Genomic DNA, 23,902 nt, shown 5'->3' on the forward strand with positions numbered 1-23,902 from the left:
TCGTTTAGTATGTGTTTTCTCTGCCCTCATTCCACATTTTCTTCATCAATTTCGCTTCAGTTATGCCGTGTCGCAAATTTCAAACCACTGACTACGGGATTGAGGATTCACCAAGGCCTCAGCACTTTCACAACAACCTACAGTTATGTCAAAACTGATCGTTACTAGATATGAAGTCTTTAGAAGAGCAAAGCAGTGCGCTTATCTTAACTGATGGTTCCCAAAGAGCCCAGTGCAACACCATGCATGATAACATAATCTTTGGTTGAGCTAAGAAACTCACATACCAAAGTAGAGATAAAAGAAGCTTCACCAAGTACGATCACCAAGGCCAGACACCAGAAGTTCACTTTGTAACCCCAGTAACAAGATGAAATCAAAATGCAACAACAATGTTCAAATGAAAGCCCGAAGACCCACTCAGTATTTTGACATCATCTTCCATTTCCTATATTATGCATGTTAGCAGAATAATACGATTACTGAGGAGCATCAACGATCGTAGATTAAAGAAACCAACCAGAAGCACTCAGTTGGTTTGCATTGCTTCTGCATGGTACTTGTCCAAATCAACATCAAGTGTTGCAGCAGATATTGGTTCACCACCACGTCCTTTACCTCGCTCACGACCCCCGCTGCTCCCACGGCCACCACCACGCGGCCATCCTGAAGAACCCCTTCCTGGTCTAGTGCTGCAGTAACAAAGCAAGTTAGCAAAATCATTCTAATCAAAGAAGGAAGAGCCAGTAAGGCAAGGAAAGCATTTAGTTTGTGTTTCTTTGAATAGAAAAATAAAGCAATGAAAGGAGTATGTATTGATACAGAAACCACTGAAGTTTCTGTATAGAAAAATAATATCTTGGTTTCTCTTCCTTAGTTAGTTTTCTAAAGAACTAACTTTACTGCCACTGCAAATAGTTGATAATATCAAAATGATCATAGAAAATCTTGATTTTTATGTTTAAACAGTTCACTTGTATGATGTGTGTGTCAAAAAAACACCTCACCAGTATAGTGGGATTCGAGATGTATGAGATATCTCTCTTTGCAAAGAACTAGCATTACACATCTTCAGTATCATGCACCTTTCCACTACTTACTAGAAAAAGAAAAACTGGTGCATATGCAACAATATAAAGATCATATAATGGTGATTGGTAAACATGATCAACTTGGAACTGATTTAAACAAAGATCACTAGTATTAATTTAATTGATCCACTAAACCAACATAATAGGAAACACAGAATCAAGAGGTAAGGCATGGAAAAAGTATGAAAAAGTGAATGAGGGAATGCATTAGTATATGAAAGAAGTATAAGATTCTCTGCTTGTACTAAGTGCACAGCATAAACTTCTTCATTGTAGTGTTAAAACAGATTTATTTGACTTGCAACATGATGAAGAGATGATTCCTTCTTCAAGATTCGAGTCCAGCCCGTCGCCATTCTTTTTCATGCTATATTTGCCATTCTTTTTCAAGCAAATCCAGACATTAGTTGAGCTCCAATAGTATTTGCACATTTATATTCAGTTATCATATATATATACATATACATATATATACATATATTGATGTGATTCTTTGACCGCTATGCCTGAGTTGACTCGTAATTTGAGTTCAATCCCATTCAATAGGGTGATTCTTAACCCAAATCTTGAGGCAATGGAATTGGAAGCAAGAATGCACTTATTGTGATGTAATACTTAGTGCGCTACTTATTGCATTTATATTCACATCCCTCCATCATGCACTGGGTCTTTGGTGTGAGAAAAGATAGATCATGAAAGAGAGAGAGAGAGAGCAAAAGGGATCAGCTTCTAACATCCCCCAATTACCTTTCCTTAAAAACCCTAGCTCTTCATCTTCCAACGAGATCATGTCTTTTGCCCTCCCATTTGCCATTGAGCAGTGATCAGTTCTGTTGTATACGCCTTTAGGTCAATGCCCTCCTCCATGCTTGGGCCCCTTTCTCTTCCAATCTCTTGCGCTACACCACTTTCACTCGGGCGCTTGCCCGAGGTGCCTGACGCCTGGGCTCAAGCGAGCGCCTAGGTTGCACTTTAGTGAATAGCGTCACCCGGAGGTGGTGCGAGGCGCTTGGGTCTCGCCCAAGGGCCCAGGTGCCTATTAAAAAACTGGTATATTGAACTAAACCACATTGCATCATTGAATATCAAAATTCAGAAATAAAAAATGTAAATATATTGATCTAGTTCTATATATTTTGGTACCAATACTTCGTTGAATCAGAAAAATACCAAACATTCAAAATAAAAATGAATTACACTTAAGCCTTGGTTTTATGGACCATATACCAGATAGAAAAGCGACCTCTAAAGAAGGAAACAAATACAGATAGAGAAACTACAGATAACCAAACACAAAGAGATATTTTCTTAATCCAGAATTATTTGGTAATGGATAACAGGAAGTTGTTTGCATATGTACGTGTCTTGCATGGCTCAATCAATGAAATCCACAGATCATATATGTAAGAATATGGTGAAAAGAGAGTTCCCATCTTGTAAATTGAAAAGCTTAATCAAACAAAAAGATCAAAATAAATCTGAGATGCATCTCCAGAAGCAAGAACATAGCAAACCTTTTGGAAGAGCCATTAGTGCTTCTAAAGGCACCATTAGTGAAATGAGGCACAACAGCTGGTGTTGGAATATTTGTCCCAATAATTTCTATCTTCATCGGTTTTCCATCAAGCAGAACATTGTTGTATCTCTTTACAGCTGCTAATGCATCAACTCTTCTAGCAAAGACGACTTCAGCTGTTCCCTTCAGTTATTTATTTCATAAATGAGAAGGGACTACCACATTGAAATTAAAGAGCCACATCAAGCTGAAGAAGTACCTTAGATCTTCCACTTCTATCATAATTTATTGAATAACGCTTCAGATCACCAACCTTTGAAAAGAGCTCCTGAAACAGAAAATAACATCATAAACAAAGGCACAAAGAAAACAATTTATTAACATAACAAAAGTGAAAAAAAAAAAAAGATAAGTGGACACATGGCAACAATAGAGATATGAAATCTTCATACAATTGAACATTTGGACCTGAGGCTCATATGTGCACTCAGTAGTTTGTTTTCCATGAAACAAGTATTTAGACCAAACAATATACTTTGATAAACATCTTCAAAAATATGTGACCAGAAATACATTAAAAAATAACAATTTTGCTGACAAAAACACATGGAAAAGAAACCCTTGTTAGACAATCAAAAGTATCAAATACTTTTATCATTGTCACTTGGTTATCATTGTGGGTCTTCATCCTTCTTTGCAGCGAAAAATATTTCATCTAAGATCAAAATATTGCAAAACAACCTTCAAAAAATGATGAAGTAAAGACCCTAAAGTGCAAAGAAGCCTTCTCATTTCAGAAAACTTCGATGGCAGTGTCTAGATAGATTACAATTAACAAAATTCAACAAACAGGGTGTGCACCAAACCTACATTTAAAGGAAGACAATATGAAATAGCAGAAGCACATACAAGTTCTTTGCTTCCAACTTCATAGAGTGATTCAAGAAATCAAGTAGATGGAGAAACCTACTTTTATATTCTACTACATGTTCCACCTACCATTTCTGAATGTTCCCGTAAACATGTTTATCATAAGCTTCGGTTCTGAAACATCTTCATTCATCATATACAAATAAGTAATTGAACTCCAAATGTGCAAGTTTCATTCCAGATGAAACTTGCTAGAAAATTCATTCATCAACACCGGAAATTTCATTCCACGATATAAATCTATGGATCCATAACTTGCTAGAAAAGAAAGAATGCATACGATTCATTCCAGATGTGCAAGTTTCTTTCAAGGTAACGAACAAGAATTATGAACAAGAACGACATCATGAACAGATCCAATATTGATAAAGGCAAGATATCAAAAGTATCAAACAATCAAAATCAGTCTAGAGCGAAAAAGAATAAAAGAGGAAAGGAAAGATCACCTTAATGTCCTCGTTCGAGACCCCATATTCCAAGTTCGAAATATACAGCTTTGAGCCGGTCTCTATAGCGGACGCCCCAGCCGCTGGAGCAGGCAGGCCACCCATCTGAGCCGCGTACATGTCGTGCTGCCACGCTGAGTCCGGAGCCTGGGATCGGATACCGAGTGAGAAACCCAAGAACCGGAGGCGGCGATTCGGTCGGATCGGTCGGCATCAAAGATCGGGGGCGTTGTTGGAACCCTAAGCGCATACCTTCCCGACAGAGTAGGGAGCGGGTCGGTTCGCCGATCGATTCGAAACACGGCGGGCGGGGCCAGCGGCCGAGCGACGGCCCCGTCCGCGGCTCCCGTCAGCGGACTTTTTGTTTTTCTTGATGATGTCGTCGAGGGACATGTCGAGTGCGCTCGACATCTTCGATCGATCACGGGGGGCGTCCGCGGAAGAGGAAGGAGAATCTTGGAAGGGGGTATGCGAAGAAGGGTTGCGGGAAAGGAAGCGACGTTGCGGAATAATTCGGGACGGCGGCGACGGAGGTTGGGATAGGGTTTCGAGGAAAGAATGGGACAAAGGAGCGGTGGATATTCTCGATCACGTTCTTATTCCGTGTATATTAATCTTGTTGCTTTCAGAATACCAGAGACAGGTGTCGTGTTGTAGTTGGTTGTCACTCAGTCAACACACTGAAGGTTTCCGGTGAGAATCCGGGCGACGCCATTTTTACGTTTTTGTATTTTATGAGTTATTCTCCGGTTCGAGATCTAATTACATTATTTTATATTTGTTGCTAATCGTAATAGCAGAGACAGGTGTCGTGGTGTAGTTGGTTATCACGTCAGTCTAACACACTGAAGGTCTCCGGTTCAAGTCCGGGCGACGCCATCCCTATGTTTTGGTATTTTATGAGGTATTTTTCGGTTCATGTTATTATTATAAAAATTTATATTTTGTTGCTTTTAGAAAATACGGGTGTCGTGGTGTAGTTGGTTATCACGTCAGTCTAACACACTGAAGGTCTCCGGTTCGAGTCCGGGCGACGCCATTTTTATGTTTTGGTATTTTATGAGTTATTCTCCGGTTCGAATTCTTATTATAGCATTTTATATTTGTTGCTTTCGCAATAGCAGACAGGTGTCGTGATGTAGTTGGTTATCACGTCAGTCTAACACACTAAAATTTGATATTTTTATGAGCTATTCTTTTTATCGTCATTTTTTGTACATTTTCTTGATATTTTATATGTTGAATTTTTATTATATATATATATATATATCTTCTTAATATATTATAACGGACACGCTATTCTTTTTATTGATATTTTCAATTAATGTTATGTAAAACTAATATAAAAATATTTGATATAATTTTAGTTTTTCGACTTATAATCAATAAGCCGAAGTACTTTACCATCACAATGAACATTGTAGATGTAGAGACAAAATTGCTTCGTTATCGACTCGAAAAAAAAAAAGATTTGTATCAAAATCAAAATTATCCAAACATAAATCGGATATTAATCTCATTATTATTTTACTTATTGAGCATATATCTAACGTACGATTCTATTTTACATTTAAATCAAAATCTTCATTGTTTAATCTTTGTATTTTACTATTTATAAAAGCAGATAGACTAACAAACACTCGAAACAAAACCATATTTTATAACCATTCTTTTTTTGTTCAACAGATATTCTAAAAGTCAAGAAAATATAAAGGTTTCCCTACAAAAGAATTTAAATCAAAGTATATGGTAAGAAGTAAATGATAGAAATGAAATAGAAAGAAGAAGATTGTATTGAATAAGTTTTATTAAAGAAGCTTTAGTTTAAATGCTTTAACATGTCCTCTCCTATTTATACAAATTAGGAGAGAAGATTTCTAATAGAAGATTTTCTTTAACAGAATAGAGAATTGGAAATCTTATCTGCTATCATACCCCATACCCCCGCAAGATGGTACTCCTATCAAGGATATCAATCTTATAAGCCAGAGACTTCGTTAGTAGGGCAAGAGCAGATCGTTACTGCTGTTGCTATTGCTGTGACTACGATGGCGACGGTGACGACGACGACGGCAACAGAGGAGAAAGATATAGCAATAGAGAAAGCTATAGCAATGCTGTAGCAGAGGAAGAAGAAACAGAAGACAGCAGCTTGGGAGAAGAGCAGATCACTACTTCTGCAGCTGCTGCGGTAGAGAGGGTTGTTGTAGTTGCGAGGGCTGCTACGGCAAGGACGACGACAGCGGAGGGCTGCTACGGCAAGGACGACGACAGTGGCACTTCTCGCTCGAGCGAGATGTGGGAACGAGAAGAAGAGGTCGCTGGTCAGGGAGCTGTTGCGATGCTGTATAGGTTCTGCTTCTGCAAGAAGAGGCAGAGGAAGGGCAGCGTGGTGGCCCTTGTTTAGCTTCGAAGGAGGCCGACGCAACGATCCTGGAGGACATCCGTGGAAAACGCTGCACTACTTTAAGATGGAGAAGTAGCCTTAACAGAATAGAGGATTTTCCTTAACAAAATAGAGAGATTTCCTCATGTAGTTGGGGAAATCTTATCTGCTATCATGCCCCCGCAAGATGGTGCTCCTGTCAAGGATACCAATCTTGGATCGATGCAAAGCAAATAGTTTATTTACAAGCTAGAGACTTCATGTGTAAGGCAAGAGTAGATCGCTGCTGCTGCTGTTGCTATTGCTACGGCTACGACGATGACAGCGACAGCTACGACGGCGACAACGACAATTGCAGCAAAGGAGAAATCTACAGCAATAGAGAAAGCTATAGCAATGCTGTAGCAGAGGAAGAAGAAGCAGAAGACAATAGCTTGGGAGAAGAGTAGATCACTACTTCTGCAATTGTTGCGGTAGAGAGGGCTACTGCGGTAAGGACGGCGGCAGCAGCACTTCTCGCTCGAGCGAGATGTGGGAACGAGGAGAAGAGGTCGCTGGCCGAGGAGCAGTTGCGAGGCTACATAGGTTCTGCTTCTGTAGGAAGAGGTAGAGGAAGGGTTGCGTGGTGGCCCTTGTTCAGCATCGAAAGAGGCCAACGCAACGATCCTGGAGGACATCCTTGGAAAATGCTGCACTACTTTAAGATGGAGAAGTGGCCTTAACAGAATAGAGGATTTTCCTTAACAGAATAGAGAGATTTCCTAATGTAGTTGGAGAAATATTATCTACTATCATGCCCCCGCAAGATGGTGCTCCTGTCAAGGATACCAATCTTGGATGAATGCAAAGCAAACAGTTTACGAGTCAGAGACTTCGTGAGTAGGGCAAGAGCAGATCGCTATTGCTGTTGCTATTGCTACGGCTACGACGGCGATGGCGGTGGCTATGACGGCGACGACGACAACTGCAGTAGAGGAGAAAGCTATAGCAATAGAGAAAGCTATAGCAATACTGTAGCAGAGGAAGAAGAAGCAGAAGACAGCAGCTTGGGAGAAGAGCATATCACTGCTTCTATAGTTGCTGCGGTAGAGAGGGCTAATGCGGCTGCGAGGGCTATTGCGGCAAGGATGGCGGCAGCGGCACTTCTCGCTCGAGTGAAATGCGGGAACGAAGAGAAGAGGTCGCTGGCCGAGGAGCAGTTGCGAGGTTACGTAGGTTTTGCTTCTGTAGGAAGAGGTAGAGGAAGGGCAGTGTGATGGCCCTTGTTCAGCTTCGAAGGAGGCCAATGCAACGATCCTGGAGGACGTCTGTGAAAAATGTTGTACTACTTTAAGATGGAGAAGTGGCTTCAGTGAGAGCTCTGATACCATGATAGAAATAAAATAGAAAGAAGAAGATTGTAGCTATTAACATGTCTCATAGATTAGGAGAGAAGATTTCCCTCAACATAATAAAAGATTTTTCTTAACAGAATAGAAGATTTCTCTTAACAAAATAGAGATATTTCCTCGTATAGTTTGGAAAAAGTAAATGCATTCAATAACATAAAACATAACTATATATTTACAACTATAAAAAATATAAATATTATCATACAAATCCAACACATTAGATGTTTTTCAATCAAGTTAGGCATTATGGTCATAGAAATAACCTTTACATCGGAAAATTTAACGGTTAGGAGCAAACTCGATAGCAATTCAGAGGATCCACAAGTTAGATCAAAATACTAATGTATAAGCTGCTACTTCAGATGAAAATATGCTAACACACAGCTGAAGAAGTAGAAAGTGTGGCACCTACATGAGTAATCCAATTGGCATCTTATACAGATCTACCGAAGCTCATTTCAGAGTCAGGTGACCTGAGACTGATACAAGCACTAGCATATTCACAAACAAAGACATGTCCTGCAAGGATGACAACCGAATTGCTGAGCAAAGACAACACCGTATTGGCATTTTCCATGTGGAAATGGAATACATACTCGATAAACTGCACCAGTTTGAGGTATGGCACACAGACTATCAATTTATAAAACATCACACAATACGTCAAGTTCTCAGAGCTATTGCTTACAGGATTGTCTGAAGAACCATCCACATATAAGAATCAAATAAATACAGAATAGCTAAAAACATCAAGAATGAATACTACAGTTTCTCAACTCAAATACTAAAAGAACACCATATGCTAAATACAAAATTATAGAAAATTGTTTACAAGAGACATGGAAGATTTGCACATAGCATAGCTTTGGTTAAGTTAGGAAAAACTTATTTTGAAGTCTATGTAGAAATTACACACACAATTTCATTAACTAACTGATGCACAGCGATCAAGACGAAGAAAAGAAAAACAAACAGAGACAAAGAAAGGCCAAACAAAAACAAAAAAGCTTCAAGTTTATTGATTTGTAATTTTCATAAACAAGAAAACAACAGTTGGATTGTCTTCGAAATATTGCCCACCAAGCTATCCAACAAGATGTTGCATACCACTAGCTTGTAGACATCAGGATATTAGTAGACACTCACACAATAGGTATCACACAGGAATAGATTGCAAGACATAGTCAAAATGGAGACGCTTCAAAAAGGTTCTATTTAGTACCTAAACCACAAGCCCACACAATATCTAGGGATCTAAACATCCCTCAAAACTATGAAAATTTCAGTAAGAGCAAAACAATTGCAGGATAACAACTCCAATGCACAAACAAGAGGCGAATAGCCACATATTCAATTGGCACGGCCTCTTATGACATCGAGGCCCATCTCAGTTGGATCAGTTGCTTGTAACTCCACCTGGATGCCATCTAGTTCTCTCTTGAACCTGTCCTTGGAGCTTGCATAAAGCATCTTGCTTCGCACTCTTGATGTGTCAGGCGACCTTCACATGAATATGAAAAGTAATAAGAAGTTATTATCTATACATCAAAAGGATATTAAATAAAGTCCACTGGATACAATGGATTAATGTACCAAGCGATAAAAATGATCTTGCTTTTCTGGCAGTTCTCTTCGTTCACGAAATCAAAATCATATATCGCATATCTGCATTCATTTGTAGGAAGGCTGGCAGTGAAATCATCATAGGTCAAATTGGGTTCACCGAGCTTTTCCACGACGACCTGCTTCTGTTTCTCATCAATCTTAAATATTATGAAACGATAAGTTCGCTTAGCCTTCAACTCCAGGAACTTCAGCTTGCAGTCATCATTTACTGCCATTCCTGATGCCGCGTTTGCCTTTCATATCACAAAGTAACAAGTCATTCCCATAAATGTCAAATCTAGTTACTATAATCAAATCTTATTCTCCTAGATAATCAAATGTAGTTACTAGAGGCCATATGGCAAATAACAAACCAGACAATGAAACATCCTACGTATATACTAATGGCAAAAAATAAGAGCTAAAGTGTTTTTTCTGGGGCGGGTGGCGGGGAGTGAGGGAAGTATTAATATATACAAATTCATGTGCACGTACGTATATACGCGCTTGTGTAGATCGACAAAATGAGTAATCTTAGCGTCGCTGTAGTCCGATCCTCCCAAAAACCTTGGATAATCCAATCGATCCATCGCCTTTTATCAACAGAATGAAGTTAAATGGCCCAATCCATGAATAGGAATGGCAATCCATCCGTCAAAACAAGCAGGACCAACGATTAACCACTTCGATCGACACAAACCGGCGAAGAAGTTCAACAATCCACATATAACAACACACCAATCACATCAAACCCACTCGCAAACCCTAGCGAAATGAGATCAAGCACAAGAACTAACCCCTGAAGACGAACCTACATGATTCGGAGACAGATTTCACGGATTCCAGAACAGAATACAATCACCGGACATGGATGCATGAAACACCGCAAATTTCTTGATCACTAGTCAAGAAGGGACGGGATAGGAGGAGGAAAAAAAGAAAGCTAGCATCGAAGAGACAGAGGAAAGAAAATACCATCTTGGGGGCGGCTATGACGGGAGATCGGAGGAAGAAATCGAGGGCTCGAGAGGTAGGGATTCGGGGAATGTAGATGAGCGATCAAAAGGTGGTGGCGGTGATGGTAGAATGTGTTCTTTCTTTTGGCTTAAATAGGGATGGGTAGATCGTGACGGTCGTCACACGAGGTGCCGACATAAAGCAAAGGTTTGTCCAATGACGTTACGGCACGTTGGAGCGATCCCTCTTGACGCAGTGACGTTGCGCCAAATAAATGCCTGCTATTTATTCACGCTTAGACACGTGTGTTTTATAGTTTTGGCATGTATTATACGTGTATTAATATTGAAAAAAGAGTATATGGGTATTTTATGTATATCCTTATAAATGGAGGATATTTATATCAGTATACCAAATATTAAGTGTCCTAGTAAACTTGACTTATCTCGAATTTTATATAGAGTTTATTGCACCAAATTTAATGGAAACGTGACAAACACATTTTTGACTTCTCATAAAATCTCAAGGACGACTTGCATATAAATACACATATGTTGTAGGATACATATGTAAAATACTCATTTTATTATAGAAGCCCTTTCGCTATTGGTAAACCCTCTTGACAATCACATTAAATAAATATATAATATAATTATCAATCATATACTAAATATATAATATATAATATAGTAAATATAATATAATATAATTATCAATAAAAAAATATATTTTACTTTAAAAAAATAATTATCAATCATATCCTTATTTTTCATAATATCTTATTTTATCTATTGGACAATCATCCCGGTGACACTACTCTATCATCTTAAATAAATATATAATATAATTATCAATCATATACTAATTATATAATATATAATATAGAAAATATAATATAATTATAAATAAAAATTATTGTTTACTTAAAAAATAATTATCCATCATATCCTTATTTCTCACAATATCTTATTTTATCTATTCGACAATCATCTTGGTGACATTACTCAAAATCACTCTATGCTACTTTTAGAGCATTTACATCTATTTGTTGAGGGATGTCTTTAGAATATTAAAAATCTTAAAATAAGATTATAAATAATAAATTATCAATAAAAATCTCTTAAATAATAATAATATTATTATTATTAATATGAATACATGGGTCTATTATACAAAATTCATGAAAAAGAATAGTTAATAGTTATGTCTTCAAGCTTTTTTTCTTTCACTCTTATAATAATAATAATAATAATAATAATAATAATAATAATAATAATAATAATGATGATGATGATTGTGGTATTATAAAGATTGTAGTATTATAATGATTATAATTTGTCAACGTTCAGTTACCAAAATCTAACCTTGCTATTATTAAACAAAAAATTATCATTGGCTAAAATTGTTACCATTAGCATAAATATATCTATTAATTAAGATGCTCAAATCTTAAATAAAACCTTCACAAGTAATTAAGATCATAAGATTTGGTTATGATCTTGCTACACAAAAGTGGCCCTCTACATGCATGTAATCATTGGAAGATAGACTAAGGATTGGCATTTGTTATTCTTTGTATTTTACTATTTATAAAAATAGTAAGACTAACAAACACTCGAAACAAAACCATGTTTTATAACCTTTCTTTTTTTTTGTTTAAGAAGTACTTACAAATATTTAAAAAGTTAAGAAATATAAAGGTTTACTTACAAAAGAATTTAAAGCAAAGTATATCCTTCAGCTCCTAACATTTGTAACAAGTAAAATGCTTCCAATAACATCAAGAAAACATACATATATTTTTAGAACTGTGATGATAAATATAAACATTATCAGACAAATCCAACACATTAGATGTTTTTCAATAAGCTTGGGCATTATGGTTATAGAAATAACCATTATATCGAAAAATTTAACAAAAACATACCAATGTTTTTCAATCAGGTTGGGCATTATGGTCATAGAGTGACAAATACAAAATTTTTTGGGGTACATTTTCTAGACATTTTGTATGTTGAATTTTTATTATTTATATATTTTTTAATATATTATAACGGACACGCTATTCTTTTTATTGGTGTTTTCAATTAATGTTGTGTAAAACTAATATGATAATATTTGATACAATTTTAGTTTTTCGACTTATAATCAATAAGCCGAAGTACTTTACCATCTCAATGAATATTATAGATGTAGAGACAAAATTGCTTCCTCGATACACCAATATCGAATAGAAAAAAAATAAGATTTGTATCAAAATCAAAATTATCGAGACTCAAATCGAATATTAATCTCATTGTTGTTTGACTTATTGAGTATATATCTAACATATAATTCTTTTTTACACCTCAATCTAAATCCACATTTGACAAAATCTTTTAGTGTTTTTAAAGATTGTGGTATTATTATGATTATAATTTGTCAATGTTCGATTACCAAAATCTAACCTTGCTATTATTAAACAAAAAATTATCATTGACTATAATTATTACCATTAGCACAAATATATCTATTAATTAAGATGCTCAAATCCTAAATAAAACCTTCACAAGTAATTAAGATCATAGGATTTGGTTATTATCTTGCTATACAAAAGTGGCCCTTTACATGCTAGTAATCATTGGAAGATAGACTAAGGATTGGCATTGGTTATTTATTTATATTTTACTATTAATAAAAACAGATAGACTAACAAACACTCCAAAAAAAACCATATTTTATAACATTTCCTTTTTTTTGTCTAAAAGTACTTACAAATATTCTAAAAGCTAAGAAATATAAAGGTTTACCTACATCCTTCAACACCTTTGTAACAAGTAAAATGCATCTAATAATATTAAGAGAACATACCTATATTTTTAGAACTGTGATGATAAATATAAATATTATCAGATAAATCCAACACTTTAGATATTTTTTCAATCAGCTTGGGCATTATGGTTATAGAAATAATTTTTACTTCGGAAAATTTAGCAAAAACATACCAATGTTTTTCAATCAGGTTAGGCATTTTGGTCACAGAATGACAACTACAAAATTTTTTGGGATACATTTTCTTGACATTTTGTATGTTAAATTTTTATTATTTATATATTTTCTTAATATATTATAACGGACACTCTATTTTTTTTATTGGTGTTTTCAATTAATGTTGTATAAAACTAATATGATAATATTTTATACAATTTTAGTTTTTCAACATAGAATCAATAAGCCGGAGTACTTTACCATCTCAATGAATATTGTAGATATAGAGACAAAATTGCTTCTTCGAAACACCATTATCTAATAAAAAAAAGAATAAGATTTGTATCATAATCAAAATTATCGAGACTCAAATTGGATATTAATCTCATTGTTGTTTGACTTGTTGAACATATATCTAACATATGATTCTATTTTATACCTCAATCGAAATCTATAAAATCTTTTAGTGTTTTTAAAGATTGTGGAATTATAATGATTATAATTTGTCAACATTCGATGACCAAAATCTAACCTTGCTATTATAAAACTAAAAATTATCATTGGCTAAAATTATTATCATTAGCATAAATATATCTATTAATTAAGATGCTCAAATCCTAAATAAAACGTTCAATCATAGAATTTGGTTATGCTTTTACTACACAAAAGTGGCCCTCTACATGCTTGTAATCATTGGAAGATAGACTAAGGATTGGCATTGGTTATTCTTTGTATTTTACTATTTATAAAAGCAGATAGACTAACAAACACTCAAAACAAAATAATGTTTTATAACCTTTCTTTTTTTTTTGTCTAAGAAAAACTTACAAATATTCTAAAAGTTAAGAAATATAAAGGTTTACCTACAAAAGAATTTAAATCAAAATACATCCTTCAGCCCCTAACCTTTGTAACAAGTAAAATGCATCCAATAACATCAAGAAAACATACCTATATTATTAGAACTGTGATACTAATTATAAACATTATCAGACAAATCCAACACATTAGATGTTTTTCAATCAGCTTGGGCATTATGGTCACAGAAATAACCCTTACATCGAAAAATTTAATAAAAATATACCAATATTTTTCAATCAGGTTGGGCATTATGGTCATAGAGTGACAACTACAAAATTTTTTGGGGTACATTTTATTGACATCTTGTATGTTGAATTTTTCTTATTTATATATTTTCTTAATATATTATAACGGACACACGATTCTTTTTATTGGTGTTTTCAATTAATGTTGTGTAAAACTAATATTATAATATTTGATACAATTTTAGTTTTTCGACTTATAATCAATAAGCCGGAGTACTTTACAATCTCAATGAATATTGTGGATGTAGAGACAAAATTGCTTCCTCGATACACCATTATCGAATCGAAAAAAGAATAAGATTTGTATCAAAATCAAAATTAGCGAGACTCAAATCAGATATTAATCTCATTATTGTTTGACTTATTGAGCATATATCTAATATATGATTCTATTTTACACCTCAATCGAAATCCACATTTGATAAAATCTTTTAGTTTATTTAAAGATTATGATATTATAATAATTATAATTTGTCAACGTTCGATGACCAAAATCTAACCCTGTTATTATTAAACAAAAAATTATCATTGGCTAAAATTATTATCATTAGCATAAATATATCTATTAATTTAATGCTCAAATCCTAAAAAAAACCTTCACAAGTAATTAAGATCATAGGATTTGGTTATGATTTTGCTAGACAAAAGTGGCTCTCTACATACTTGTAATCATTGGAAGATTGACTAATGATTGGCATTGGTTATTTATTTATATTTTATTATTTATAAAAGCAGATAGACTAACGAACACTTGAAACAAAACAATGTTTTATAACCTTTCTTTTTTTTAATTTATGTAGTACTTACAAATATTCTAAAAGTTAAGAAATATAAAGGTTTACCTACAAAAGAATTTAAAGCAAAGTACATCCTTCTTCCCCTAACCTTTGTAACAAGTAAAATGCATCCAATAACATTAAGAAAACATATCTATATTTTTAGAACTGTGATGATAAATATAAACATTATCAGACAAATCCAATACGTTAGATGTTTTTCAATCAGATTGGGCATTATGATCACATAAATAACCCTTACATCGGAAAATTTATCAAAAATATACCAATGTTTTTCAATTAGGTTAGGCATCATGGTCACAGAGTGACAACTACAAAATTCAGAGGATCCACAAGTTAGACCAAAATACTAATATATAAGCTGCAACTTCAGTTGAAAATATGCTAACACACAGCTAAAGAAGTAGAAAGTGTGGCACCTGTATGATTAATCCATTTGGCATCTTATACAGACCTACCGAAGCTCATTTCAGAGTCGAGTGATCGGAGACTGATACAAGCACTAGCATATTAACAAACAAAGGCATGTCCTGCAATGATGACTGCAATAACAACCGAATTGCTCAGCAAAGACAACACTGTATTGGCCATTTTCCATATGGAAATGGAATACATACTCGATAAACTGCTCCAAGTTGAGGTATGGCACACAGACTATCAATTTGTAAAACATCACACAGTACTTCAAGTTCTAAGAGCTATTGCTTACTGGATTGTCTGAAGAACCATCCACATATAAGAATAAAATAAATACAGAGAAAGTAAAAACATCAAAGATTGAATACTATAGTTTCTCAACTCGAATACTAAAAGAACACTAGAAAGATGCTAAATACAAAATTATAGAAAATTGTTTACAAGAGACATGAAAGATTTGCACATAGCATAGCTTTGGTTAAGTTAGAAAAAACTTATTTTGAAGTCTCTATAGAAATTAAACACACAATTTCATTAAATAGCTGATGCACAGCGATTAAGACTAAGAAAAGAAAAACAAACAAAGATAAAGAAAGGCCAAACAAAAACAAAATAACAGGACGGGAAACTTCAAGCTTATCAATTTGCAATTTGCGTAAACAAGAAAACAGTAGTTGGATTGTCTTCGAAATATTGCGCACCAAGCTCTCCAACAAGATGTTGCATACCACTAGCTTGTAGACATTAGGATATTAGTAGGCACTCACACAATAGGTACCACACAGAAATAGATTGCAAGACATAGTCAAAATGGAGATGCTTTAGAAAGGTTCTATTTAGTACCTAAACCACAAGCCCACACAATATCTAGGGATCTAAACGTCCCTCAAAACTATGAAAATTTCAGTAAGAGCAAAACAATTACAGGATAACAACTCCAATGCACAAACAAGAGGCGAATAGCCACATATTCAATTGGCACGACCTCTTATCACATCGAGACCCATCTCAGTTGGATCAGTTGCTTGTAACTCCACCTGGATGCCATCTAGTTCTCTCTTGAACCTGTCCTTGGAGCTTGCATAAAGCATCTTGCTTCGCACTCTTGATGTGTCCGGTGACCTTCACATCAATATGAAAAGTAATAGGAAGTTATTATCGATACATCAAAAGGATACTAAATAAAGTCCACTAGATACAATGAATTAATGTACCAAACGATAAAAATGATCTTGCTTTTCTAGCAGTTCTCTTTGGTCACGAAGTCAAAATCATATATCGCATATCTGCATTCATTTATAGGAAGGCTAGCTGTGAAATCATCATCGGTCAAATTGGGTTCGCCAAGCTTTTCCACAATGACCTGCTTATGCTTCTAATCAATCTTAAAGATTATGAAACGATAAGCTCGCTTAGCCTTAAGCTCCAAGAACTTCAGCTTGCAATCATCATTTACTGCCATTCTTGATGCTGCGTTTGCCTTTCATATCACAAAGTAACAAATCATTCCCATAAATGTCAAATTTAGTTACTATAATCAAATATTATTCTTCAAGATAATCAAATGTAGTTACTAGAGACCATATGGCAAATAACAAATCAGACAATGAAACATCCTACGAAACAAGCCCTGATTCTCTATTCTAGTGGCAAAAAATAAGAGCTAAAGTGTTTTTCCTGGGGCGGGTGGCGAGGAGTGGGGGAAGTATTAATATACACAAATTTATGTACACGTACGTATACACGCGCTTGTGTAGATCGACAAAATAAGTAATCTTAGCATCGCTGCAATCTGATCCTCCCAAAAACCTTGGATAATCCACTCGATCTATCGCCTTTTATCAATAGAATAAAGTTAAATGGCTCAATCCATGAATAGGAATGGCACTCTATCCGTCAAAACAAGCAAGACCAATGATCGACCACTTCGATCGACATAAACCGGCGAAGAAGTTCAACAATCCACATATAAATACATGCGAAAACAACCATCATACTTCAAGGATCTGGTCGACAAAGATCCAACACACACCAATCACATCAGACCCTCACGTAAACCCTAGCGAAATGAGATCAAGCACAAGAACTAACCCCCGAAGACGAACCTACATGATTCGGAGACAGATTTCGTGGATTCCCGAACAGCATACAATCACCGGACATGGATGCATGAAACACCGCAAATTTCTTGATCACTAGTCAAGAAGGGACGGGATAGGAGGAGGAAAAAAAGAAAGCTAGCATCGAAGAGACAGAGGAAAGAAAGTACCATCTTGGGGGCGACGACGATGGGAGATCGGAGGAAGAAATCGAGGGCTCGAGAAGTAGGGATTCGGGGAATGTAGATAAGCGATCAAAAGGTGGTGGCGGTGATGGTAGAATGTATTCTTTCTTTTGGCTTAAATAGGGATGGGTAGATCGTGACAGTCGTCACACGAGGCACCAACATAAAGCAAATCTCTATCCAACGACGTTAAGGTACGTTGGAGCGATTCCCCGTTCCCCGCGACGTAGCGACGTTGCACCAAATAAATGCCTGTTGTTTATTCACGCTTAGACACACATGTTTTGTAGTTTTGGCACATATTATACGTGTATTTATACTGAAAAAAAGAGTACATGGGTATTTTATATATATCCTTATAAATGGAGGATATTTATGTCAATACACCAAATATTAAGTGTCTCGGTAAACTTGACTTATCTCGAATTTCATATAGAGTTTATTACACCAAATTTAAGGGAAACATGACAAACACATGCATGACTTCTCATAAAATCCCAAGGATGACTTGCATGTAAATACACATATATTGTTGGATACATATGTAAAATATTCATTTTATTATAGAAGCCCTTTCGCTATCGATAAACCCACTGGACAATCACATTAAATAAATATATAATATAATTATCAATAAAAATTATATTTTACTTTAAAAAATAATTATCAATCATATTCTTATTTCTCATAATATCTTATTTTATCTATTGGACAATCATCCCGATGACACTACTCTATCATCTTAAATAAATATATAATATAATTATCAATCATATACTAAATATATAATATATAATATAGTAAATATAATATAATTATCAATAAAAATTATATTTTACTTTAAAAAAATAATTATCAATCATATCCTTATTTCTCATAATATCTTATTTTATATATTGGACAATCATCCCGTTGACATTACTCAATATCACTTTATGTTACTTTACTCTATGTTACTTTTAGAGCATTTACATCTATTTGTTGAGGGATATCTTTGAAATATTAAAAATCTTAAAATAAAATTATAAATAAAAAATTATCAATAAAAATCTTTTAAATAATAATAATAATATTATTATTAATATGAATACATGGGTCTATTATACAAAATTCACGAAAAGAAATACTTAATAGTTATGTCTTCAAGCTTTTTTTCTTTCACTCTTATATGGATACATGGGTTTACTATTATACAAAATTCACAAAGAAAGAATAGTTAATAGTTATGCCTTCAACCTTTTTATTTTCTTTCTTTCTTTCTTCGATCTTATAATCTTGCAAGAGAAACCATCAAGATGCAGCTGATGGTAACGCAAACTTGTCTGATAATAAATCAAAACCATTCCTGGTCTCCAATTAAATCAAAGCCATATGTTACGATCCAAGCAAATTTAACGCATTTTAGGAACAGTTCAAGAAAGCATTCCGGAAATATAGTGTCATTTTCTGATACTAACCATCGTTGACTACCACCACCGGCGTTGTGTCAGTCGTCATCCGGTTCTTGTTGATGTTCCCTGAGCACGTTTTTAATCTTTGACAATGCACCATCAGCTATGTTCCATCAGTACATGTATAAATAATGGTTATATAAGGTAACTTTCATGAAGCTGCATGCAACAATCTGAATGAACGATGTCTACATATGTTCTCAGGCAGACACCATCATAAATCTTAATGTTTCAACAGTTGGTATTCCATTGCATGTTACTTGTCCCACCATTGAGTTCTGCTAAAGGTAATGAGAATGCCAAGTTCATCACAGTAGTAGCTCCATAATTCTTTCAAATTATCTCTATCACTCGAGAAGAGGATTGCCGTGTCACCGCAGATGAAATCACCCACACCATCCAACCGTTTTGTTTATCCTTAAACCAGCTTCGGAAGGCTCTGGTTCTGCTGGCTTCTGTGGTCTGGGCTCTCTTGGCTTCGCTGGATCGACAAAAATAACCCATCCATCCAGAAACTTGGCGTTCATCCCATGTCTTGCCTTGTCAGCCTCTTCAATCGTTGCATACCTAACAAAGCCAAACCCCTTCGACCTTCCTGAGATTCTATCGGCTATGACTTTTGCTGCAAGTTATGATGGTGGTGATCACCAGAGACAAATTCAGGTTCCGGATTAAGAAAAAAAGAGAACAGAAGAATCTCACAAGAGAAAGAATAAGTACCTTCAAGAAGTTGCCCGTATGGAGAGAATGCCTCTTTAAGCTTATCATCAGTGGTTAACCTTGAAAGCCCTGCAGCAAATGAAGTAGAACAACAATTAAAGCAGGTGGATAACTTTGAATCATTTTCCTAAACATGCAGAAGCAGGTTGTTTTCAAATAATTGAACTTTCTTTCACATAAATATTGCCTGCAGAGGCCATGGGACTTGCACATCAGTCAAAAGAAAATTGTTGACATCCTGAGGCAGAGATCTCTGGAATTTATTTGACATACATAAGTGCTTTCATTAATGACTATTGTTTTGCCCATGGCCACGATAATGGAGAATATATTAAAATAGAGCCCTCCATTCTGTCATTGTCGATACTTCATATGCAATCAATTCACTGTCATAAAATGTATAAGCACAACTAAAACTGGGAACATTGTTTAGAGGAAGTCAGGCTCACTTAAACAGTATCTTGATTCTTATGTACAGCATCAGCACAAGAACCAAAAAACATTCAAATATGAAGAGCTTTACATCACCAAGAAACTCAATCTTGTATGCAGTTTTTAATTCGAATTAAGTTAATTCTTTTGACATACAGAGGCCATAACTGTTTCAGACTGCAGATTCAGGCATTGTGTACATGTCATTGGTGTGTTGATGATGTGCTGTCACACTACACCGCTAGACATGCTACATTACTATTGATACAGAGATACAAACCTTAATTCCATGCCGTAATACATAAGAGGCACTTACCAGCACTTTTAAAGTATAAGAAACTCTTTCAAGATAACATCAACATTCACTAATGCACTTTGCGGTTAAAATGAAGGAAACCGACATAAGTGATGAAAACCTACTATCACGGACTTAACTAGAATTATCTAAGTCGTGAGGCACCCTTGCGTTACCTATTCGCAAATGATCAACCTAGTTGCAACCTCGTTCTGGTCTCAAAAGATATGTAAATAGTAAAAGAACAAATTGATTAGTTTCAAAAACGAGTGGCGGACAAGCCTTGACATCTCGAAAAGAAGACAGCTTTACAAGTAATTCAACAAACACTTGATGCACAAGAGAGAAAAAAAGGAAGGAGAAAACAATACCTTTAGAAGGCAAACGAACAGTCACAATTCCACAAACAATGATGTTAGACACGTTAGCAAGTTCTCGTAGGCTTTACATGCGAACTTGTAAATCCAATCAATGCCCAACTCTAATCCAAACCCCCATCCAACCCTGTGCCACCTGGGTGGTTCTAGGGTGCTGAGATGGTTAACGCTTTGCACCGTACTACAAATCTGTAGCTTGTAGAAAACAAATCATAGCACGCGAAGGCTAGGCTACACTAGGGCAATAGTACATAGAATGCAAAGAGCTATGGACTCGATGGCATCATTGCATTTAGAAGCAAATAGGAACTAAAAAAGAAAAGAGCATAAAAAAAAAAGTAAATCTGTAGTTTAACATGAGAATCAGATGGACTATTTGAGCAAAAGACAAAAAAGGAAACATAAATCTCTGAGCATCATTCATGGAGAATTATGCATAAATGGCATCCTTTAGTATGATTAAGAGGACATCCCAGTCTTGCACCTCCAATTACGTTCATGTCTTACTCCATTGATGGCATCCTTTAGTATATGCCCTATGGACCTTATACACAATTTTACACTAAATGGATGTCATCACAAAACACAAGGGCAATTTTTTGGCCTTTTTTCTTGGATAATGCTAAGGTATTCTGTCAAATAGTTTGGAAGATACAAAGTCAAAATACGATTGGCAAGTCATGTAATAGGCAGGCACTTTAATTAATTCTTACAGTCAAAGGCAATATATCAAAACAAACACCATAAGACGGCTGCTCCAATACCATGTTTAGCCCCATAGATAGAACTTTGATATGAATATCATTCTAATGTAGGTGAATTAAGAACAAATACACAGCAAAACCAGCCATGGTGTCATGTCCAGTGTTAATCTTATACCTTGGGCTTCATATTCAATTGTTTAAACATTAGAAATGAAACCTAAAGCATCCTTGTGTTGAGTATCTAGAACTCACATGAACATCTCCCAAAAAAAGAGCAGCCGTACACTCCTGTAATGTCCACTCTCTCAAGTTGGCCCAACAATTTCCATTTCAAAAGAATGGTTTGCATGAAACAAAGTCCAAAATGCGAGACTGGAAACAATCCTTAGGGGTTATGTTCAATAAAGTATAGGACACATGAAGAGGCCAAGTGAGATTGTGCACCCATATGACCTAGTTGACACGCCTAGATAACACAGGATTTAGACCTTCAGAGACCACACATCCATTAAGCATATTGCAACAAATAGTTCAAACAACTGGCCTTATTCCCTATTTTGTTCACGAAAACTATCATATACACAAAAAACGCTCCCTGTGAAGAATCCAGAAAAAAAAAAATTTCTGCCATGCATCTTATTGGGGCACTCAATCTAACAAATGGATTACAAAGAAGCAGCCAATCTATTAGACCACTTACAGAATAGGACTCCGAATGCTATCACTATTAAGCAATTATACCGGAGGGGCTACGAACGTTAGAAATCTGACCAAGACAGAATATAAAAACTGAGCGGACGCAATAGTGTTTATAGATTGCACTCTGAAACTAATTGGAAAACTAATAGCCTTCTGAGCAAACCTCTTCTTTTTTTCCCCATATGAACAACTGTATCCGTTCGACCCGACATATGTTCGACGGAATATCCGCAACATCGATGAGAATTTCCAAGCAAATAGAAGGATTCGAAACATACATAAACACGAGAACTCACCGCTAACGAATAACTTGGGCGTCGTAAGGGGAGGAAGGTTGGAGGCGGCGGCGTCGTCGTCGAAGGGAAAGATGGATGGAGAGGGGGAGGAGGAGGAGGAGGAAGAGTTCTGGCGGTAGGCTGAAAGGGGTGACCAGGTCCACTGGGGCAGGGAGGCAGAAGAAGAAATCCTGAGGAGGCGGCGTACCGCAAACGAAGAAGACGACAGCGCCATTCGTCGTGGAGAGGCGGCGAAACTATGGCCAAAACCCTAAAAGGGAACCGCTGGCTTGCACCGGGGGAAGGACTCGGGAGTGGTGTGATCGGAGCTCGGTAATTAACCGGGTGATTGGGCCCTCAGCAGTGGAAGTCGGCTCTTGTGAATCAAGGCCGTCCATCAGATGACTGCCTTTCTTAAGATGCGTGTAAGGTAAGTTAGACGGCCTGGATCTTGTGAGCCGACAAATGATCGAAGCGGTAGAGTCATCATTTCCATAATTCCCAAATAAAGTCCTTTGTGAAAAGATCAAAATATTTTTTTCAATATAAATTTCCATCAAAATTCAATTAAGATTAAATCGGAATAGAATTATAGTACAATGTATTTATTATTGATCCAAAAACACTATAACTCAATTGAAAATGATATAATAGAATAATTTTTTTATCATCATTCCTTGATAATTTTTTTTATAAAATTATAAGATTTTTTAAAATATTTAATCCTAAATATAAGACAAATTAGAAAAATCAAAACTTTTAGCTTGATTTATTTTAAAATAAATGAAAAACACTATAATTCTCCTCCAAAATCATTCAAATTCTTATATTAATAATTTTATAATACCTCTGAGCCTATGATAAAATTGACATTTATTGTTAGTAAAAATTTTAATTACTTGAAACTAAGCCACGATGTTTTTATTTTAATTGAATGATAAAAAAATACGAATGATTTTTATATTATCATAGTTTTAATAAATAAATATATAAGATCTTTTAAAAATTATAGGTCCACATTTAAGGTTATGTAAAAAGTAATAAAAAAATCATCAT

At 35.4% G+C, this 23,902-nt stretch overlaps 3 protein-coding genes, 2 non-coding genes and 1 pseudogene across 6 annotated transcripts; 2 read left to right on the top strand and 4 right to left on the bottom strand.

Annotated features, from left to right (window-relative positions):
- Positions 1 to 292: 292 nt before the first annotated feature.
- LOC103987883 (THO complex subunit 4A) lies at positions 293 to 4,566 on the bottom strand. 2 transcript variants are annotated; one of them, XR_010497569.1, is made up of 6 exons: positions 4,236 to 4,566; positions 3,984 to 4,130; positions 2,867 to 2,935; positions 2,606 to 2,790; positions 1,839 to 2,127; positions 554 to 692 (listed from the first exon to the last, which is right to left on the bottom strand). XR_010497569.1 is itself a non-coding variant. In XM_009406334.3 (5 exons), exons 1-5 carry the CDS (start codon positions 4,392 to 4,394, stop codon positions 530 to 532), a joined length of 723 nt encoding a protein of 240 aa, XP_009404609.2. In that variant the 5' UTR covers positions 4,395 to 4,565; the 3' UTR covers positions 293 to 529. The 2 variants fall into 2 exon arrangements, 1 of the variants encoding a protein (XP_009404609.2); XM_009406334.3 differs by lacking the exon at positions 1,839 to 2,127 and having other exon boundaries at positions 293 to 692; positions 4,236 to 4,565.
- A 222-nt stretch (positions 4,567 to 4,788) lies between these two features.
- Positions 4,789 to 4,862, top strand: TRNAV-AAC (transfer RNA valine (anticodon AAC)). Its single transcript has one exon. It is a non-coding gene; the product is annotated as a tRNA-Val (tRNA).
- Positions 4,863 to 4,948: 86 nt separating this feature from the next.
- TRNAV-AAC (transfer RNA valine (anticodon AAC)) lies at positions 4,949 to 5,022 on the top strand. The gene has a single exon. It is a non-coding gene; the product is annotated as a tRNA-Val (tRNA).
- A 3,919-nt stretch (positions 5,023 to 8,941) lies between these two features.
- On the bottom strand, positions 8,942 to 10,460 carry LOC135583815 (actin-depolymerizing factor 7-like). The gene is made up of 3 exons (XM_065153545.1): positions 10,341 to 10,460; positions 9,354 to 9,619; positions 8,942 to 9,261 (listed from the first exon to the last, which is right to left on the bottom strand). Exons 1-3 carry the CDS (start codon positions 10,341 to 10,343, stop codon positions 9,111 to 9,113), a joined length of 420 nt encoding a protein of 139 aa, XP_065009617.1. The 5' UTR covers positions 10,344 to 10,460; the 3' UTR covers positions 8,942 to 9,110.
- A 5,918-nt stretch (positions 10,461 to 16,378) lies between these two features.
- LOC135586953 (actin-depolymerizing factor 7-like) lies at positions 16,379 to 17,083 on the bottom strand (annotated as a pseudogene).
- A 2,382-nt stretch (positions 17,084 to 19,465) lies between these two features.
- Positions 19,466 to 23,171, bottom strand: LOC103987886 (organelle RRM domain-containing protein 2, mitochondrial). Its single transcript, XM_009406337.3, has 3 exons — positions 22,868 to 23,171; positions 20,065 to 20,133; positions 19,466 to 19,966 (listed from the first exon to the last, which is right to left on the bottom strand). Exons 1-3 carry the CDS (start codon positions 23,079 to 23,081, stop codon positions 19,731 to 19,733), a joined length of 519 nt encoding a protein of 172 aa, XP_009404612.2. The 5' UTR covers positions 23,082 to 23,171; the 3' UTR covers positions 19,466 to 19,730.
- Positions 23,172 to 23,902: the final 731 nt, after the last annotated feature.

This window comes from Musa acuminata, chromosome BXJ3-6 (genome assembly GCF_036884655.1).
Source record: "Musa acuminata AAA Group cultivar baxijiao chromosome BXJ3-6, Cavendish_Baxijiao_AAA, whole genome shotgun sequence".
In the NCBI taxonomy this organism is placed as follows: Eukaryota; Viridiplantae; Streptophyta; class Magnoliopsida; order Zingiberales; family Musaceae; genus Musa; species Musa acuminata.

What these genes read in the sequence shown, in the direction of transcription:
- LOC103987883 (XM_009406334.3), bottom strand. Translation starts at nt 4,394, where the DNA reads ATGTCGAGCGCACTCGACATGTCCCTCGACGACATCATCAAGAAAAAC. An exon ending in TCTCGAACGAGGACATTAAG is followed by an intron (nt 2,936 to 3,983) that starts GTGATCTTTCCT and finishes TTTCTGTTTCAG; the next exon opens with GAGCTCTTTTCAAAGGTTGG. An exon ending in ATAGAAGTGGAAGATCTAAG is followed by an intron (nt 2,791 to 2,866) that starts GTACTTCTTCAG and finishes AAATAACTGAAG; the next exon opens with GGAACAGCTGAAGTCGTCTT.
- LOC135583815 (XM_065153545.1), bottom strand. An exon ending in AAGATCATTTTTATCGCTTG is followed by an intron (nt 9,262 to 9,353) that starts GTACATTAATCC and finishes ATTCATGTGAAG; the next exon opens with GTCGCCTGACACATCAAGAG.
- LOC103987886 (XM_009406337.3), bottom strand. Translation starts at nt 23,081, where the DNA reads ATGGCGCTGTCGTCTTCTTCGTTTGCGGTACGCCGCCTCCTCAGGATT. An exon ending in GCCCAAGTTATTCGTTAGCG is followed by an intron (nt 20,134 to 22,867) that starts GTGAGTTCTCGT and finishes CATTTGCTGCAG; the next exon opens with GGCTTTCAAGGTTAACCACT. An exon ending in ATACGGGCAACTTCTTGAAG is followed by an intron (nt 19,967 to 20,064) that starts GTACTTATTCTT and finishes CATAACTTGCAG; the next exon opens with CAAAAGTCATAGCCGATAGA.